Source organism: Lepisosteus oculatus, chromosome 10 (assembly GCF_040954835.1).
Source record: "Lepisosteus oculatus isolate fLepOcu1 chromosome 10, fLepOcu1.hap2, whole genome shotgun sequence".
Lineage (NCBI taxonomy): Eukaryota > Metazoa > Chordata > Actinopteri > Semionotiformes > Lepisosteidae > Lepisosteus > Lepisosteus oculatus.
Window position 1 is genome coordinate 3,807,097 of NC_090705.1, and position 19,742 is coordinate 3,826,838.

Genomic DNA, 19,742 nt, shown 5'->3' on the forward strand with positions numbered 1-19,742 from the left:
TTGTCTGCTGTTCACTATTTTGAAACACCATTTCCGAGTAAGACAGGTTACAATCTGAGCGCCAAACGCATATCTGTGTTAAGTCTAATTAAAATACATTTTCAAAAAACACCCCAGATCCCAGCTAACCAGTGAGATCACCATACAAATACATGCGCACTTAGTCCTTTGTAAACAGGAGAGCACCGCACATGTGCGCTTTCTAGGATTCGCTACTGCGCAGGCTCAAAGCGGGGACCATCAATACCCGAATTCGTGTAGCGACACGGCCCGTAAACCGCAGGAGGCATCACTCTCCCTGAAGGTCTAGGGTTTTTTGTTTCATTCACTTTCAGTTTACCAAGGGCTGTGATTTGGAACTAGTTTAAATTCGTCTATCTCTATCGCCACAGCTAGGTAAGGCTTCCAGGTCTCTCTCGCTATGGGAGGGGGCGTAACCAATGGCGCGCAGGCTCGCGGGTTACTATTGGATTGTATCCAATCACAAGCAGACTTTCACCGAAGCCACGCCCACACACACACACACACCCTCCTTCCGTGGTTGAGTAGGGCGTGTCGTCCTCACGAAATCGGGTAGGGAAAAATGACGCAGGCGGGGAATCGCTCCTTGGCGGAAATGAGAGATTTCCCGCGCTGGCTGTTGCCGCTGTTAAATTGTGATCATGGCAGATATATTTGCAGGTCCTAAAGTTCGCATTAATGCCAGTATGCTATCTCAGTATGTAAATAAGCCGGTGTGTTTCGTGGGACGCGTCGAAAAGGTGCGTGATTGGTTTGTATGTTTCTTGGCTAGGTAGGAAAGTAGGAACAAGTGTTGCTTGTTCAATAATATTACCAGGCATGTGGAGTTGGTAGAACAGTGTTAAATTTACCCCCTCCGTTCTCGGGGTGGATTTGTAATCTCTCTAACAATGCAAGGGTCTGTTCAGAAACTGTATCACGTAATTATTGTTAATTACCCTGTCAGCGAAAGACATAACCTCAGGCCTTAGGGCTGAAATCGGGTTGTTGAGGTTGTGTCGGGAAAACAAAACTGTGAGCTCATGTTTATGCTGAAATGAAAATGGTGAAAATATTTTTCTAGGATGCAGTGTGTTCTACAACTTCTTTTTTTTTTTACAAGCGATCTAGAAGGGCTTTGCAATGTCATTTACGTCTAATGCTGGCGTTGGTTTGGCGCTATGGACACATAACCAGAAAGTTGTGAGCTCAAATCCGAGGTGAGACACTGCTGTGGTCCAATTAGGTTCTTCATTTAAAGTTACCCCCCAGTAAAATACACCGCTCTATAAATGGGTGCAGATGTAAGTTTGTTTTGAAAACAAAATGGCTTAGTTGCACCTGAGAGAGAGATGGGTGACGTCTGGGTGCAGAAAAACTAGTCAACGGCCATAGAAGCAAAACATCAAGCATCAAGAGAGCTCCGATCAGTCTCGTCGCAGTGATTTCAGCTATTGTATTATTTTACTGTTAATCCCTGAACAGATGTTTTTTTTCTTCCCGAATTAACCCTTGAATTGTAACCTCTCGGCCCGTGCCTGCTTTGTGGACGAACACGAGGTGCCGCGACTCTTGTCGCTGTCGTGGCTGAGAGCAGGACAGAGCCCCTGCAGCCACGCGTGTCTCATCCGATCTCTGCTTTCCCAGGTTCACCCCTCTGGGAAATCTTTTTCCCTTTCTGACGGAGAAGGCAAGGCCGTGTCAGTGGAGCTCCACGAACCCGTAGGTTTCTAAAACCGCTCCGATATCAATCTCATCAAAAAAAAAGTCTGCTCGTTCCTTGTATTCGAGAGGTGCCCTTTAAGACTGTAAGATTGTACCGGATTTGTTAGATAGGGCCAGTTCAGACTGTACTCCAGAGGGTCAGTATGGAAGTAATGCCTTGTACTTTTATTGCTTTATTAAGTAGAATCAAAGGCGTTCGTTTAGTGTATTTCACAAACATGTTTGTTCTGTATGAATTGCAGAGGTTATTTGAGGTTATTGTGACTTCTGACATAAGACTGGCGTTTTTCCATGCACCAGTGCTTGCAGGTGGTCGCACCTCTCGCCAGGAATGAAGAGCTTTGTTATGATGGACCGCTGGACACCTCATCTGTATTGGCTAAACTCCGGCTTCTTGCTTGTTCCTCTTAGCTAGAAGAGGAGCTGAGTGGGGTCGCAGAGGTCATAGGCCGGGTTACACCTAAAGCTACCATAATGGCCAACGCGTACACCTCGCTCCGGGAGGACAAGAACAGCTTCGGTGAGTGAGAAGCACGTCTGCTCCGCCACATCCGCCTCGGATCTTGTGGCGCATTTGCAGCGGAGCTCGTTCGGACACGGTGACGGCGTCGCCCTCCCTGCGTGTAGCAGGGACCTCAGCCGCCTGGGCTGGGGGGGGTCTCCTTTAGCTCGCTCGGCTGGTTCCCTGTTGCGCCCGGGCTCCCGCCCAGGTGTTGCGGGACGAACCGACGTTGTTCTTGGGAATGGGCAGTTGAAGAGCCATTCCAGATTGTACCAGTAGTAATAGTAACTTCAGCACACAGTCCGCGAGACGTTTTGTGCATTGAAATGAGCAACGAGGCACAATGAAAAACTTAGCAGGTTGCCTCACTGCTGCAGACAAACTTCCCTTCTCTTATTGTCTCTTCCCAGCCCTCGTATCCAGATAAAGAAACATGCCGTTCATTTTGACAGTATGAGCTCTACTTACTGTGCTTCACAGAACCAAGAACGATTCCATGTGTGATTTGTTTGGAGAAAGCTGTTTTTTAATGAAAGTTTAATATCTTTTTTTCTGATTCTATTGCAGATATGGGGCTATACAATGAAGCCCTGAAAATAATTCATGATTTTCCCCAGTATTATCCTTTTGAAATTTCAGCAACTGAGTGATGCTCTTGGCTGTCGAAGCAAACTGTCAAAAGCTCTGTAAAACAGAACATAGTTCTGCTCAGTTTCCAGAGGGCCTGATGTCTTCTAGTTTTGAGACCCTTGCCGTAAGAAATGAGATGTCATTAACCCATTGACTGACTGAAGCTTTTTAATCACTAAAGCTCTTGCATTGTTCTGTTTTTGTGATAATTGATTTTAAGATACTGAATTATATGACCTGCAGATTGTTTTGAATTTGTCTTAGTGTTTGTCCTCTTTTGCAAAAAATGTTTGAAACCATTTCTTAGAAATTATAGGATATTGGATTATACAATAAATGTTTGGATCTGATTATGTTTTTAGACATAGTTTTATGGTGTTTGAAACTAATGGAAATGGTTTTTGGGGGCAACATGTATTTCAGCAGCTTAATTGTATTCAGTACTATCGAATATTGAAATTCAGTTTTTCACCAGCACAGTGTTATTTTGTAGTCCATAAGTTTTACCATTTTACTTTCAGACATGAACTATTTGAATAGTATTGCACTCATTCTTCTTTACTTTAACAACTGTGCCACTAGAAATATATAATACAAAACTGCAGTATTTTTCATAATGGGTTAATGTTCTTTCCATGGTTTTTAAAAATGGAAAAGTTCTTGACAGGTTTATAACCCTGCAACACTCCTATAAGCCCTGTGTTTGGCAGCCATGGTCATTCTTAGACGTTTATCACCTTCTGTCAAGACCCGGTCCAACTTTTTTTTTTTCCTCTGAAGTTGGGTCTTCAGTTTATTAAAACTATTCTGGTGAAAGAATATACTATGTAAAGCAAGCATATCATTAAAATATAATTGGTGTAAAGACTTACTGCATCAATGTATTATTAATAGATTAAGTTTACAGTTGTGGTTCTGTAATGTTTATTTGAAACAAATTGTCTGTATGTAGTTCAGGTGGGGAGCTGCGTAGGCTGCAAAGGACCAAGTAATACGTTTATTCCATGCTGAAAAGAGAAGAAAGAAAACACAGCATTTCGGCCATGGAGCCTTCTTCAGGTGTCAAGGTGACAACCACAGAGGTGGTCAAGGTGACACCTGAAGAAGGCTCCATGGCTGAAACGTTGTGTTTTCTTTCTTCTCTTTTCAGCATGGAATAAACCTACAGTATTACTTGTTCCTTTGTCTGTATATATACATGCCAGTCACCTGAAGGGTACCCACAATCTTTGACTGCGAGTTCCAGTTCTGAAAACTCTGAAAGAAGCATTTTTCGCAGTCCCTCGAAGTCTAGGGTCCACATAATCATAAACTAATTCTCAAAGCGTCATTCTGACACTAATAAAGGACCCAAAAAGTGATGTTCCAAACCGATGTATTACAGTTCACGTAAGTATATCTGTAACACCTCTCACACGCACAAATGGAAAGAAAACATTCCTTTTTCGATCTTACAAACTTGCATTAATTATCTTTGACAATTTTATATACAGTGTAAAAAAGAACACAGCTGTCAGATTAATTAGTAATCATTACATGGGAGTGCTGCCTGCAAACAATGTCTTCAGCATTTACAGCCTTAAGCTTGAGAACTTTAGACATGCACTTGTCTAGTCAAGTCAAAATGACAAAAAATTCAACTGAGTGATTGAAATGTAGAACTGCTGCTCATCTTATTTAGAGGATGGCCAGCAGCCATCTCACCCTGCAGCTCACAACTGGCAGCCTACTGAAGCTCCGCAGGTGTGAGCCTGGCCAGTACCTGGATGAGAGACCTCCTGGGAAAAACTAAGGTTATTGCTGGAAGAGGTGTTAGTGAGGTCAGTAGGGGGCGCTCACCCTGAAGTCTGTGTGGGTCCTAATGCCCCAGTATAGTGACGGAGACACTATACTGTAAAAAAGGTGCCATCCTTCAGATGAGACGTAAAAACGAGGTCCTGACTGTGGTTGTTAAAAACCCCAGGGCGTTTCTTGAAGAGTAGGGGTGTTATCCTGGCGTCCTGGCCTTTACCAATCATAGACTTTTAATAATCCCCATCTCTGAACTGGCTTCATCACTCTGTTCTCCCCACTGAGAGCTGGTGTGGGGAGCGTTCTGGCGCACTATGGCTGCCATTGTATCAGCAAGGTGGTGCTGCACATTGGTGGTGGTGGAGGGGATCCCCATTACCTGTAAAGCGCTCTATTAGTGTAAGCAGTTATTCTAAACAAGAATGGGTTGATCCTCATGAATAACTTATTCTTTTTGTTCATCTTCTCTTAGTGGTTTACCATGGGGTGGGAGGTACTGGCACCCATTTCACTTCACGTCGAAGTTCAAGACCCTGACCAGTCAGTAGCGAGCTGAGAATGTTGAATCTATACTGTGTTAGGCTGCCATCACACTCCCTGGCTGTGATCTCCTGAATGGGTGACACCTCCCCCAAAACATAACAGAACTGCCACCAAGCCTGTCCAGAACTCGTTTGTGCACAGCATACAGACGTGGATATTATGCTCGTCATTGTAGTGTGCACTGATGGAGTGTGACATCTAAAATAGTTTGTAACAGCAGACTTTGATATTCAAGTTTAGCACACTCCATGCTCGGTTACACTCAACATCTAGTTTATCGTGGCATCACCATGTAGGGAACAAGACCTTAAGACATGTCTTGTTAAATATTACACAGATCTTATACATTTTTGTAGTTAAACTGGGTTTACATTTCGCATGCACATTTCAAGGAATTTAGTCACTCTTTTTCATCCATGACAAATGTTTGGTTGCATTTGGTGCATATAATATGCAAATCTCAAACAAACAGCTCACTATATTTATGGAACAGTCTTTCTTTCCAAAGGGCATTACATCCATTTTTTTTTCTAAGAAAAAAGGGCCCTTTACATAAAGGGGAATACTCGCCTGAAATATATTTTAACTTCAAACTGTCTATGTAAGCAATTTTATTGGCACAGCAAAATCAAATAAAAAAGTCTGTATGCAGTTAAAATGTCAGCTGCAGTTGAAGTATCGAGCACTGTTTTTGATTTTTGTGACATTTACTGTCAGCGGTCTAGTTGGATGTACAAGAGGGTTTCATAGCAGTTGTGCAGTAAAATAAGGAATTATATTTTTTACATTTGTCTAGTCCTGTTCTTGGGTTTAGAAAAAATGCTAGAGGCTAAGTTTCTCAGTTGTATTCCAACAGAATATGATCATTCACATACAGTACAACAATTAGACCCATCATTATCAAATGACATAATATGAGAATGACAAACGGTTCCTTTTTTAATTTACAGAAGTATGCACTTTCAGAGAAGATGAGTACACAAACTTATTGGATCTGAGATTTATTTGTTGACCTCTCTTTTTCTTCAAGACAAGGGTTTTCAAAACAAACATCAAAACAGCATTAAGTTTATTTTCATTAAAGTTTCAAGTACATTATGTAACTCATTTAAATAAGTAGAATGTTAATCGTTCTTTTATTTTAAATACCTGTTCTTTCTGTGCAGCAGATAAGGACACAGTAGTATGACCTCCGAGAAGTCAGATTTGGCAATAAAAGTTGGACACTACAAGGCAACAAATGTTCATTCTGAAATTCATACCTAAAACTACTGTCATACAGTCTAGAAGTCCAAAGCTTTTTTTTTCTTTATGATTTATTTTTAAATTCAGCTTTCCAGTGTTCTGTTTCATTTTCCTGGTGTGACGTTCCTTAATGTGAAGTGAAAAAAATTAAAATGCATTATAACTAAGGAATTCGAGAAGTTTGTGACATCAAAAAACAAAAGGACAGATATGAAGTTATTCTTTTTAAATACCATGGAGCCATTTCACAAATCAAATGATATCAGAAAAGGGCCTGCTGTTTTGTACTCCAAGTGCAGCATAAGCAACTGTAATGCCAACTGATTTGTTTTTTTTTCTCCATGACACCAAAAAGTTAATATATTATGCCTTCATATTCCATGCAAGGGAGTATAATAATACTAATGGACTCCAGTCCATCGCAGGACAGACACCCACAAACACCCACACACTCAGTCCAGGGTCAATTTTCCCAGAAGCCAATTATCGTACCAGGATGTCCTTAGTGGGAGGAAACAGGGGCACCTGAAGGAACTCCACACAAGCACAGGGAGAACATACAAAGTCCACACAGATAGCACAGCAAGATTCAAACCCAGGATCCCAGTGCTACAAGGCAGCAATGCAAACTGCTGTACCACCATGCCACCCCATATTAATATGAAAATACTGATACTAAAAACCACCAATACTTGATTTGATTTGTACTTTTAAGGGGGGAGGATTTTAAAATTGGACTTGTTCCTTGCAAAATCTATACAGTATAAGTGAACTCTGCCTTGTATTAAAGACTATCTTGTTATATGTTAACTAGCAAAATCATTCATCCACCACCAGAGAGCCCCTTTTTCTGGTGTGCTAAACCAGTTCCAGAACCAGAGGGAGCAAGGCAGGACAGACAGCACAACTGCTTAATTAACTTTAAAATTAAACTTTGTACTCAATCAAGACGGAGCACAAATGCGTCCCAGATTGAGCTGCCTTTAGTTTTGTGCAAGCATGTGGAGTTTTGGCACCTGAAGCTACGCATGAAATTTCAATATTTCATGAAAGCAACATACTCTGCATGTGAACAAGAACAACTTAATTCCAAACTGAAAAGTAAGAAAAGGAAGAACAAAATTACTCAAACCGTTCCCTGATCTATGTTCTGCATTAGTTTCATACAATACTCATACTCTGGAGTTCTACTGGATTCTCAGGCTACAACATGCTGAGATATGCCTTGAGGTTTTTAAATTAGGAATGCTAATACTAAGCCCAGAAGGAAGAACATCAGTAATAAAATTTAAGTACACAAATGGTCACATTGTGAAATACTGTACTTCAGTCATCTCAATTTATTTACGAGCTTCAACACAAAAAATGTAGTTGTATTCTCCGCCCCAGAGCTTTTGACATACTAAGTTGCAGAAACTTAAAAAGAAAAACTGAATTTTAGAAAACATTCTTTAGGATCTGAAAATACAAACATAAATTTATTTTGTTGTCCCTTCCATGTGTATAGAAATCCTTTATAAGGAATAAATGTAAATATACAAGATTATACAGAAGATTTGTTTTTATCAAAATGTAAAATATGCATAATCAAATATTCAAGTATACTATTTAACTCATTAGCAATATAATCAGGAACACAAAAGTGTAAGCCCTTGCATTTTCCCAAACACACATCAGCCCAAAATGTTTAAAACACAAACAAGCAATAATCTACATCTTCTTTTATAATGGTCATTTTGTACTACGTTTTTTTAATAATTTAAGATTTTTTAAACATATCTATGATTTTACGGACTTCTGTGAATTAAAAGGTTATTTTTTTCCTTTTTTTTAGCATGGGCAGTTTAAATAAAGCAACTAATGGCCAGTTCGACTCAGCTGTCTGTTGTTCGAAGGCATGTCATTATTTCAGCCTCACGTTTCAGACAGTGCCAGTACTTAATTCTGGGTTTGTCTCACATGATCGGTTCAAGGACTATTCAGTGTCAGCGGGGGAATTTCCCTGAAGGGTGCTCAGAACTGAAACTACAGATCAGTTCAGATCCTGGAGGGGGTCTATGACAGTGAATGGCCCCGATCTGCTGAACAAGACATAGTTGACACTCTTGACAGGCTGGTTTCAGGAGCACATGCCTGTCAACCCATCAGAACCTTTCACACATCAAACTGCTTGGATGGATGATGGAAATTTTCTTCTGTGCTTTACTCCAGAGCCTTGAGTGCTTCTCGTCAAAGAGGTATATACGAAGGCGTCTGAAAGACACTTTGCAGGAAGCAGGGCGTTGAGTGTCATCCTTCATGTTTAGGCAGTGTCTGACGGGGCTAAATTTCCCGTAGTATCCAGCTGCATGCACTTACAGGTGCAAGCAGAGACAGGGCACTCATGGTGATCCCTGCAGAAGGAAAGTACACAGTTTCAGCACCTCCAACTGCATTTGTTTCCTTTTGAGCAAGATGCTCTAAACTTAATTCGTTTTCATTCAGCATCGTAGGAGAAATAAGCTTATTATTACGCAACCTAAAAATCCAAAAACTCCATGAGGATGTAATCAAAGCAGTGTGGAACTCTAATTTGCTTTTCAGGCCTGAAATAAAATCACTTTTATACGCATTTGTGGTGTTATGTTACAATGTGCATTAGTCTAGTTCAGATAATAAATCGTAAAAGAACAAGTAGAGAAGAAAAGAAACAACGTTTCGGCTGTGGAGCCTTCTTCAGGTGTGGACATCTGAAGACACCTAAAGAAGGCTCCACAGCCGAAACATTGTGTTTCTTTTCTTCTCTTTTCAGCCTGGAATACACCTTTACTTGTCCCTTTGCAGCCTACGCAAGCCGACGCAGCTCCCCTACTTAAACTTCTATAAACTGTCAAATGCTCATTCCCTTAAAACCTTGATGAAAGTGGAAATGCAGTCGAGGTGTCTATTTCACATGCACGGTCGGACATGGCAGCGGGCTGGAGGCAGAGGAGAGTGCAGCCGGGCCCCCGGGCCCCCGTCTCACCTGAACCAGCTCAGCATGTGTCCCGCGTGGCCTCCGTGCCGACAGTTGTGACACCAGGTGAACCAGTTATTGAACTGGGCCAGCTTCTTGTCCTTACTGAGGTCTACCTTTTCATCCGACTTCCCGGTTCCTAGCACAGATGGGGAAAAATCAGAACGTGCCCACAACATGGTCATCTTGGCAGCCAGCGGGGCGCCATGTCTTTCTGCCTCCCTCCCTACACAAGACTGATAAAAGATGATGTCAAGGAACAGGTATAGGTTTATTCCACGCTGAAAAGAGAAGAAAAGAAACATAACGTATCAGTTGTGGAGCCTTCTCCGGGTGTGAATGGGTGTGAAGAAGGCTCCGCAATCGAAATAAGTGTTTTTCTTCTGTTTTCAGCATGGGATAAACCTGCACTTGTTCCTTTGCAGCCTGCGCATGCTGACGCAGCTCCCTACTTGAACAGATAATGTCCTCTGTTTGGCGGTTTTGACTTGAACTAATTATAATCTCAACAACCAGTGTTGTCCCTTTCTGCCTCCATCCCTTCATGAGACCAATAATGTCGTTTGTTTGGTGGTTTTTATGGTTTGTCACTAAAGTTCCAAGCTGTCAAAAGCTTGTCCGAAAACCTACTTAAGACTATGCGCACAGGGATTCGTCCTCCTAAAGGTGTCGCTATGCCCTAAAACTACCCCCCCAGGTACCTGGACAGCTGGATACTGGGGTGCCCATGTTCATGAGGCACAGGGCACAGCGGGGCAGGGGCTTGCGGCAGCCCGGACAGCTGGTCACCTTCGACTTGGTGGGAGAGCTGCTCACTCCGTACTGGTTGAAGCCCCGGCCCTGGTGAGGCATGGCCGAGCAGCTGTAGGAGATGGACTTCCCGCAGAAGTTGCAGCTCACAAACACCTGTGCGGCCGTTGTGGGGACAGGGAGGAAGCACGTTAAGGTGCGCTGCAGACTGTACCTCTTCTCCTCACCCTGCTGCCAGTCTGGCACCCTTGTGTATACATGACACCCCAAAATGCCGAGCTGTTGCACGCTTTTCACTCATACCTGGGAAACACGAGAATCCCAAATGGCTCCCAAAATACCAGATCTTTTCACATATAACGGGTAACAGCAAATTGTTTTAGAGTAATTCATATGAAAATGTTTTTTTTAAATTAAAGAACACACTACAGACTGTGTAGCTCTCTGAATCATCCATATAAAGTGCTATGCTAACAGCACCATCATGTGGTGAAATCATAAACCTATCACGTTAAAATAGAAATCCATAGATCTATGCATATAAATGACTGAAATGTCTTCCACAAACCACCTTTGCAATACATTACATTATTTCATCAGATTTTTAAAAGACATGCGGCACCCAACCCACAAACCTGATGAAATAAGCTTTCTTTATCATATCACAGTACATAACACATTTCATTTAGGAGTGGACTTTCAAAAACCTCAAGTTGTGCAATAGTAGATAGACAGCAGAAGTAAAGAGAAAGGAAATAAAACACAACACTTTTGCCAAGTAAGACTAAAACTAAATTCCACATTAAAAGATTGGCCTGACAAAGACTGAAATGACAGGTGTTTAAATGCACTTTAAAAGCATGCACAATCACAGAGCTCCATGGACATCTCTACTGCCCACTGTGTGGAGCGTGGTCTTCACAGAAGTAAGACTGTCTGAACAGCAGGTCTCAGACTGGAGCATAACCATGTATAATCATACATCCTTAAGATAATTTAGAGATAGACTATTCTGTGCTTAACATGTGAACAGAAGAACATTAAAGGTACACATATTTGTATCTCTAAATTGCACAGAGAGCCAGTGCAACTTACATAGGCAGGGATCTATATGCATATGCAGAGCAGTTTTAGTACATGAACTGCAAAATTATGAAGCTTATCTTGTACCTTAATACGTATTACAGTAATCTAATCTTGATTAAATAAAACCATATATCAGTACTTCAGTATCAGATATTTGAGAAATGGTTTTAACATAGCAATGACACGCAGGTGAACAACTGAGATTCTTTGTAATATTTGTAACATGACCTTTGAATGACAACAGAGTCAAACATAACACTGAAGTTCCTTGTTCCTTCTGGCACAGGTTTGATTACAACAAAGTCAACAACAGCACTGAAGTCATCACCTTTTTGTCATATTTTAGTTGATGAATGTTAATGTCTGCTTACACCTGGGCCACACCTTTTTTTCTGTTAAAAACCATAAGGGAGATATCTCTGGTTGAGAGGAAATATACTACCATCGGTCTATACAAACAGCTTTTCAGTTACATACAGAACAAGTACAGACCGATACCCTAAATCAAATAAGTAAGCAGTTCCACAAATCATTTCATTATACTGAAGATGTGATGCATTAAAAACAGCATTTAATATTGCAATCTCACTGTGCAGAAAGCCAAAAAACTTAATTAAACAAGCTGTTTGATGTTGGTGGGTGAATTAATGGATTCTGTCATTTGAATTTTTTTGCAGCACTGTCTATTCAGTGGACAGCATATGTCTAAAGGCTGGTCATGAATTCAGAAGCCCGCCTCACCTGTGCCAGGGGCTTAGAGCTAGGGTCCAGTTTGCTCCGATGAATATCAAACTCTGCTCTTTTGTGCCAGAACCTCCAAGCGTCCAACAAGTTGCGATAGCTCTCAATCCAGCACTGGACTCTCCTGTCCTTGACCACTTCTTCAGGAGAACCCTTTGCGGGAAAAGAAAAACTGCAAAATGTACACAATGCATCACACAGCTAAGCCTTTGATTTAGAACATCAGCTACTGTATGAAGGAATATGCTATGTGACTGGCATCCCATCCAGGGTGTAGTCCAGACTTGAACCCTGTGCTTTTAGGACAACCCTTAGGCTGCCTCAGCGCTCAACATTAATAAACAGGTTTTTCACAATGGATTAAGCTTACTGAAATTCTAAAAGACCGACCAACTAGTGGGTGTAATGGGAATACTTGCTAGCAAGGCATAATTTAGAGCACTGTGTTACATTTCGGTCACCATACCATAAAAAGATATTACACTCATTTTGCAGATACTGAGAGCTCAGAGGAAAGCAACAAGAATGACTCCCCCTAGTATTGTAGGATTGTCATATACAGGTTAAAGAAGTGAAACTTGCTCAGTCTGTAAAAAAGGAGATTTGATCCAAGTATATAAAATCCTAACGGATACAGATATGTCTATTTCATATCTGGTAATGAAATAAAGACACCAATGAAAACCAAAAGGAAATTCATTTAGGGCGGAGATTAGGAAAAGACTTCTTTACACAAAGAGTTGAAGTTAAGTAGTAAAGGAACTTTTTAAGAGACGATGCGGCATAATTATACCAGCCACTTAGCTGCTCAGTCACCAAACAAGGAAGACGGGCCTTAAGGCCCCCTCCTGTTGGCCAGCACTCTCGTGTTCCTCTTGGGCCTGAGAAAGTACCCACAGTACCTTCAGCATGCAGAAGCTAGCTGTCTGGACATCCCCAGTTCTGTCAACATAACTTTCCATCAGATCCACACCATCCTTTGTCAGGCCGGTGAGGAGGATCCCTTCAAGATTCCCAGCCTCCTTCATCTCATTAGTCAGCTTCTCAATGAATCGGGGCAGCTGAAAAAACACAAGAGCCCAATTAGTGCCATCAGCAAGAAAACACTCATTCAATTAAATTCCATCCTCAAAGACGACCACAACAGTAAATACCGAACACTACTTAAACATCAAATGTCCACTTCAGTTTAATGCTTACGCCCCAGTAAAAGGAACATCAAAGTACAGCCGCAAATCACTCTTATTACAGACCCAATTCTTATTTCCTCAGAATTGTGTAATTAACCTCTGTCCTTTTTAACTTTAGACAATAAGAGTTGAAATTTATCAGGTCAGCATATATACTTTTGAATACAAAGCACCTCACCTGCCCATCGCTTAAAAACATACAGGCAAAAGCCACGCGGTCTCGGACAGCCACTCTGCTCTCATACTGCAGGTAGGAAGAGAAAAGATAAGTTAAGATCAGTCTTGCCTCAGACATCAACAAGTGTATTTATGTTATATCAACATACCAGCACTCCATCATACGCCCCTGGTTCACTGGTTAGGAAGGCAAACATCACACAGAGATAGGGGTTGCTCAGCTGCAGCCTGAGCGTACTGCACATCTCTCTCCACAGCGAATTCTTCTCATCAGTGTACCCAGACAGGGCCATCGCTACAACATTGAGATTCAAATCCCCTGCAATACAAAAACACACATCTTAATCTCCAGCACATCTATCAAAACAACCGTCTAGTCACCCTTTTAGGCTGGCCAGCGTTTTCTGATCACATGCTCCTCAGCTACACGTTCATTCTTCATATTCTCAGATACCATAAAACCACTGACATAAGATCTAAACCATGCTGGCATTTGCCCTCCATTACTGAAAGTAACAAAATTTTAAGCACATTTTAAGTTGTACTATCAATACACATTGTCTACAGTGTTATTAGTGGAAACAGTTACGACAAGCTTATGACAGGACGTTTTGTTGTTTAAACGAATTATTTCCTAATCAGACCTAATATCTGAGGTGTTCTCCATTTCTAGAACTGCCAGAGATTTTAATTTACCTAAAATGTTCATAAATACCTGGGGATGTAAGCATAAAACAATGAAAAGGGCATAATTAAATGATTTGCTCAAGTATCAGTTCAATTAAGTAACCAATTATTGCAAACCAGCAGACACACTGGGGTTACCAGGCCTGGGATCCTTAATCAGTATACTTGTAGGAGTGCTTAGCCAACTTCCATATCATTACTGTTAGAGCAGACTGCTGTCAGACAGCTCTTGCTCATCAAACACAGATTCATCAAAAGACCACAAAAGGGTATCAGAAGGAATGACCATCTGCTGCTCTATCTGAGGTATGTCTATAACACGACACCTCAAACCACAACTGCACCAGCTTGTTTCATGGCTACTGGAGCTCTGCTTTGTGACTCGGTGTTACAGTTAACAAACCGAGGAGGAGAATGACCCCAACTGCACCTGGGACGGGAAAGAAAAATCTTTACTTTTTCTTACAGGTTAATAATGCGCCTTTTTCAAAACAAAGGGCACCTTCCCAGCGCCAGACAAGCCCTGACAACTTTAAAGAAGACTTAATGCTTATAACGCTTAAGAAGGGTTTTCAAAATTCCTGCTTGAAAATATACAACTAAAAAAAAATCCGAATCGTGGTTCTATGGGGAAAAACAAATGTGTATTACAGCAACTCTGAATAAAGATGCTTCCTAACAGACACAGACACAGTTGCTAACATCAGCACCAATTATCAAGTACCCAATGCATGTACGTCGTTTAAATCTGTTAGCAAGCGGACCCCCACCTTTCCCGGAGGAAGCTCCTGTGTTGAGTATCTGGATGGCCCTGCGGATGTCCAGGTTGAAGAGGGCAACAGCAGCTGCTCGCTCCCATTCCCCCTCCTGCTCCAGCGACTTGAGGAAGGGCTCCACGTCGATCTCCGGGCCCCTCTTAATCCAGCCGCACAGCCGCAGTGCCAGGCTCCTCTCCTCGCTGCGGTACTGGGTGACGTCGGCCGGCCGGTCAGACCCGTTCCAGCAGCGGCAGCTCTCCAGCGTGCCTGCGGGCCCAGTGGGAGAGGACGCCCGTCACTGGCGGCGCCGGGACACGGCTGGCAACCCGACGCGCAGCTACTGAACCTAAGCTCATTAAAAACATCTTTAGCTCAGACACACTAACACCATTCAAAAGTCCAGTTACTCTAACCTAGAACATGCAAGCTTTCTTTCGGATACCACAATCTGTCAGTTAGCACTGGTCAACAATTTGATAGAAAGCAGTGTGATGGGACTGAAGCTCAAATGTCTGCCAATAGTTTCAAAGAAGTGTTAAAGAAGAGTACGGGCAGCTATGACACCCCAAAGCCTCCCGAGAGCAAGACTAGGCCTATTTCCTGTGCACGGAGCATAATGGGGAAAGAGATTACAAAAAATTATAAAATTAATTAAAAAAGAAAAAATTCATGTGGACAGCACTATCTCACACGCAATACATAAAATGCACCTTTTTAATTGTAGCTCCTCAACACTTACACTGATCATATTGTACTTGCTGCCCATAGAATCTGGTCCTAACGCTTATCTACAGGCAGCTAAGCTACTTCACTGCACAGGTTCATACTGCTTTCGTTTTTTTCTGTTTCTGCACTGTGGTAACATCTTTAAAACACTGCTGGACCTTTTAATGAAACGCCAATGACTTAAATTGGGCTTTTGGGCACTTCTAAGAAACCGTATGTTCTATTGCAATCACTATTAGAGAAAAAGATCGAAAGGAAGAGGAGACCAACTCAATCATAAGACACTGCCAATTCGGTGTGAAGTGAAAAAGTGTGTTAAAAATGTCTTACCTGAGCTTGACTTCACTATGTTTTTTATGCCTGAATAGACAAGAGGCAATCTGTTCCCCAAGTTCTTTTGTTCCAGGTCTTCAGTGTACTGTTTCATAAGTGGTTTATGCATAGGAAATTAACACTGAAATAAAAAGTGCTCTGAACCTTTAAATACAATTAAATAGAACCTAGAAATACAATTCAAAAAGAAAAGTAACACATTATACATATATATATATAACTTTTTATGCTTTGTTTTACAGTCTCTGTAATTTGGATTTAAGAGGATATATTACAGAAAAACCACACATCGGAGACTATGATGGTTCTGGCAGGGGGGAGTTGGTATATTACTGAGCTCCAGCCAATCAATCAGTCTCTCGACAGTGATCTGGGGAATGTTGGCTGTTTCATTAAAAACCGCAACACAGAGAGGAAGGGACAAGCAAGCGATGCTCAAGTGCAGAGCGATGCTCACAGCAATGTGGACTCAGATGCAGACAGAATCACCGGGCGTGTCACAGATCACCCTTTTTACTATAAAGGATATAATACAGAGTGTACCAGAGAGATTTCAGTTGAGGATCATCCCCACCGGCTAAAAGGTGGTTCCTCCAGATCTGCTCAGTGTCATGGCCATATCTGGACTGCGCTCGCTGCCTCATTTTAGTGGCAATGTCCATTTCGAGGGAGCCGGCCTCTGCCTCCTCCGTGCAGTCGTACAGGTGCCTGCCACACGCCCACATGAGGGAGGTGCTGGAGCTCCAGGCCAGGGAGATGCGCTCGAACACCGTGAAATCCGTCATGCAGCGGTTGGGCGACACCACCACCATGCGGTTCTGGCTGGATGGGTGCCACGCAAAGGAGCCGATGACGTTCTCGCACGGCTGCACGCTCCTCTCGATGATGGTGGGCTCCGTCTCATCGCCGAGGGGGGTCGGGGTGTGCTGCATGTCGTACAGACGGATGACGTTGCTGTCTCTGGTCAGGGTGGCCAGAAGTCCGGTGCGGGTGGGACACCAAGCCACTTTGGTCAGAGGTTTCGGCTGCTCGGTTAAGGTCAACACCGGCTTTTCGAATTTCCGGAGATCCCAAATGGCCACCTGGCCTTCGAAAAAGGAAGCGACTCGGTCATGGAAATGGGGGTCAACAGTGACCCCCTGGATGGCCTTAGTGTTGACAAACATCTTCTGGCTCGTGTTTCGCAAGTCGAAAATGGCCAGGTTGCGGTGCATGCCGGCCAGAAGCAGCTTCTGGTCCCGGGGGAGCCAGCAGAGGGACAGGCAAGCGTCATTTTGACCCAGCTCGTAGAGGGGCTTTGTCACCACGAGGCCTGCGTCGGTGTCGCCAGCCGAGAGACGCAGTTTCTCGGTGGGGACAGAGGCTTCGGGGGCAAATTTGCTGCTGATGTCCCAGATCAATACAGAGAAGTCGGCCCGGTGCTTGTCAAGTCCGGCGGCCAGCCAGTTGCTGTCCACAGGGTTCCAAGCCAAAGTGTTGCACTGCCTGGCGTGCTTCGGGACGAACTCTTTGCCCATTAATTCCTTGCACTTGGTGTTGTGGCTCTGCCCAAGACTGGTCAGCACCACGCGTCCGTTCGCTTGCCCCACCGCAAGCAGGCATTCGGGCTCAGGCCTGGGGTACCAGGCTACACATTTCATGTACGGGGTGTCCGAATTGATTGCCAGCAGCGTCGCTGCTGTCTCTCCCGAGAGCTGGAGAACTCCGGCTTTGGTCTCCGCGCTCCCCAGCGACGCGATGCGATACAAGCTGAGCTCCGAGTCACAGATGACATAGCGATCAACGTGATGGGGAGACCACAGGATATCGGGCTTCGAGGCACTCATCTTCCTGGGCGAGTAACAATCACCGCTGCTCCAGTGAGCTCAAGATCCAGGCATCACTGGATCACTTGGGGGAAACAAATACAACAACTAAAATTAGGAAAAGTAACGTGTTTTCCCAACTTTTATTATTATTTTATGACTGGATTAAGGGAACGTGACCAAAGGACGGCAGCTACTATGTACCGCGCTTGCAGAGAATCGTGCACGAAATATTAACTCTTAAGAAATCCGGACAACCCGAAGCAGGGAGGAAATACCTGAATCAAACCATGTTATAACCGCAGTTTCTATCTAGAATCATAACCTCTCACGTGAACACAAAATGATCTGCAAACTTCTGAAACACGCTACTGGCAGCTCAAGCTAATAAACAATTAAAGCAAATCCTTTCTCCATTAACAAAACTATATGCGCACCATAACGATAAGCCACCGCGACAAAATGCGAAACGCACAAAGTAACAGTTGCAACTCACGATGTTTTTGTTTCTTACATTAAAGTAGCATCGGGCACCAAAACAGTCCTACACCAAAATGATTCCCCGGGAAACAAGTTACGTGGCAGGCAGTTCTTGCGCAGGACTCGAGTTAAATTATACAGCGCCGCTTACCGCATCGCGCTTGAATGTACGCCCAATATGTGAATCTAAGAAAAAGAAGTACCAAATAGCGTATAATGTTAATAATATATGTAGTTTAGCATTCTTCTACACATGATGTGTCTTATAAGGAATACTGTACAAGTCGGTGAATTTTAATAATAAAAATAATAAGGAACAAGTAATAGGTTTATTCCATGTTGAAAAGAGAAGAGAGAATAATAATAATAATTATTATGATTATATTGTGCTATAACTTATAGTGTTTTTCCTGGATACTCCATTCAAAGTGCTTTACAGGTAATGGGGATCCCCTCCACCACCACCAGTGTGCAGCCCCACCTGGATGATGCACCAGTCCTCTCCCCACACACCAGCTCTCAGTGGAGAGGAGAGCAGAGTGATGAAGCCAGTTCAGAGATGGGGATTACTAGGAGGGCATGACTGGTAAAGGCCAGGGGCAAATTCGGCCGGGACACGGGGGGACACCTCCACTCTTTCCAAGACACACGCTGTGTTTTTAATGACCACGGAGAGTCAGGACCTCAGTTTTACGTCTCACCCGAAGGACGGCGCCTTTTTACAGTATAGTGTCCCCGTCACTCAGGCCACAACTAGGACTCAAGAAGACCGCGGGGATGAGCGCCGCCTGCTGGACTCTCTAATACCTCTTCTAGCAGCAATCTGAGTTTTTCCCTGGAGGTCTCCCATCCCGGTGAGCTGTGGTAGCTCAGGCAGCAAGGGTGTCTAGTTCTTGACTGGAAGGTCTCGGGTTCAACCCCAGGTAGGGGTAAGTGATTTTGCTTGCTCTAATTCCTTCCAGACGGCTCCCAGGTCCACTCAGCCTGCTTTCCAAATGAGTACCAGGGGGTTAATCCTTCTGGGGGTAACAGGCCAGCTGGAGTGTGATGCTGCCACCTCCAGTGTCAGATGTTTGAGAAAAATGGTAGCCCTTGCCCCCCATGGGCCTTTATGGCCCGAAAAGGCACCTACCTACCTCCCATCCTGCATCACACCTGCTGAGCTTCAGTGGGTTGCCAGATGTGAGTTGCAGGGTGATATGGCTGCTGGCCATATCAAAGTCTGAAGATATGGAAACAGTTTTTTTCTCTTTAGTCTATTTTAAAATCATATTCCAGAGTTTAGGTTTGTGTCACATCCTTCCTTTAGCCCGTTTTTGGCGTAATGATAATAGATATAGGAAACTTGCTTCATTGAAAAATACACACACGTGATTTCCACTTGAAAGCACAACTGTAGTAAACCCTCCCGTTAAACTGTTCCGGTAGTAAGAGATTTTTGAATGATCTGTATCATTAGACTCTGTAATTTGTGCAAAAGCAGCATGTACTGTGTACACTTGAATAATCACGTGTCACAAATTCCTGGGAGCTGGCAATAGCTAGTGTGTACTTGTAGGAGTGGGTGTCTCATCACCA

The 19,742-nt window shown here is 43.2% G+C and overlaps 2 protein-coding genes across 4 annotated transcripts; one reads left to right on the forward strand and one right to left on the reverse strand.

Annotated features, from left to right (window-relative positions):
* The first annotated feature begins 579 nt into the window (after nucleotides 1-579).
* rpa3 (replication protein A3) lies at nucleotides 580-3,725 on the forward strand. The gene is made up of 4 exons (XM_006636031.3): nucleotides 580-761; nucleotides 1,648-1,722; nucleotides 2,137-2,245; nucleotides 2,795-3,725. Exons 1-4 carry the CDS (start codon nucleotides 663-665, stop codon nucleotides 2,875-2,877), a joined length of 366 nt encoding a protein of 121 aa, XP_006636094.1. The 5' UTR covers nucleotides 580-662; the 3' UTR covers nucleotides 2,878-3,725.
* A 4,036-nt stretch (nucleotides 3,726-7,761) lies between these two features.
* Nucleotides 7,762-18,258, reverse strand: mios (missing oocyte, meiosis regulator, homolog (Drosophila)). 3 transcript variants are annotated; one of them, XM_006636030.3, is made up of 11 exons: nucleotides 18,199-18,258; nucleotides 16,409-17,769; nucleotides 15,877-15,975; nucleotides 14,833-15,087; nucleotides 13,525-13,694; nucleotides 13,377-13,442; nucleotides 12,911-13,069; nucleotides 12,009-12,161; nucleotides 10,133-10,337; nucleotides 9,441-9,570; nucleotides 7,762-8,829 (listed from the first exon to the last, which is right to left on the reverse strand). In XM_006636030.3, the coding sequence occupies exons 2-11, from the start codon at nucleotides 17,703-17,705 to the stop codon at nucleotides 8,739-8,741; spliced, it is 2,625 nt and encodes an 874-aa protein (XP_006636093.1). In that variant the 5' UTR covers nucleotides 17,706-17,769; nucleotides 18,199-18,258; the 3' UTR covers nucleotides 7,762-8,738. The 3 variants fall into 3 exon arrangements, with proteins under 3 accessions (XP_006636093.1, XP_015213707.1, XP_069050850.1); XM_015358221.2 differs by having other exon boundaries at nucleotides 18,181-18,228; XM_069194749.1 differs by lacking the exon at nucleotides 18,199-18,258 and adding an exon at nucleotides 18,122-18,144.
* Nucleotides 18,259-19,742: the final 1,484 nt, after the last annotated feature.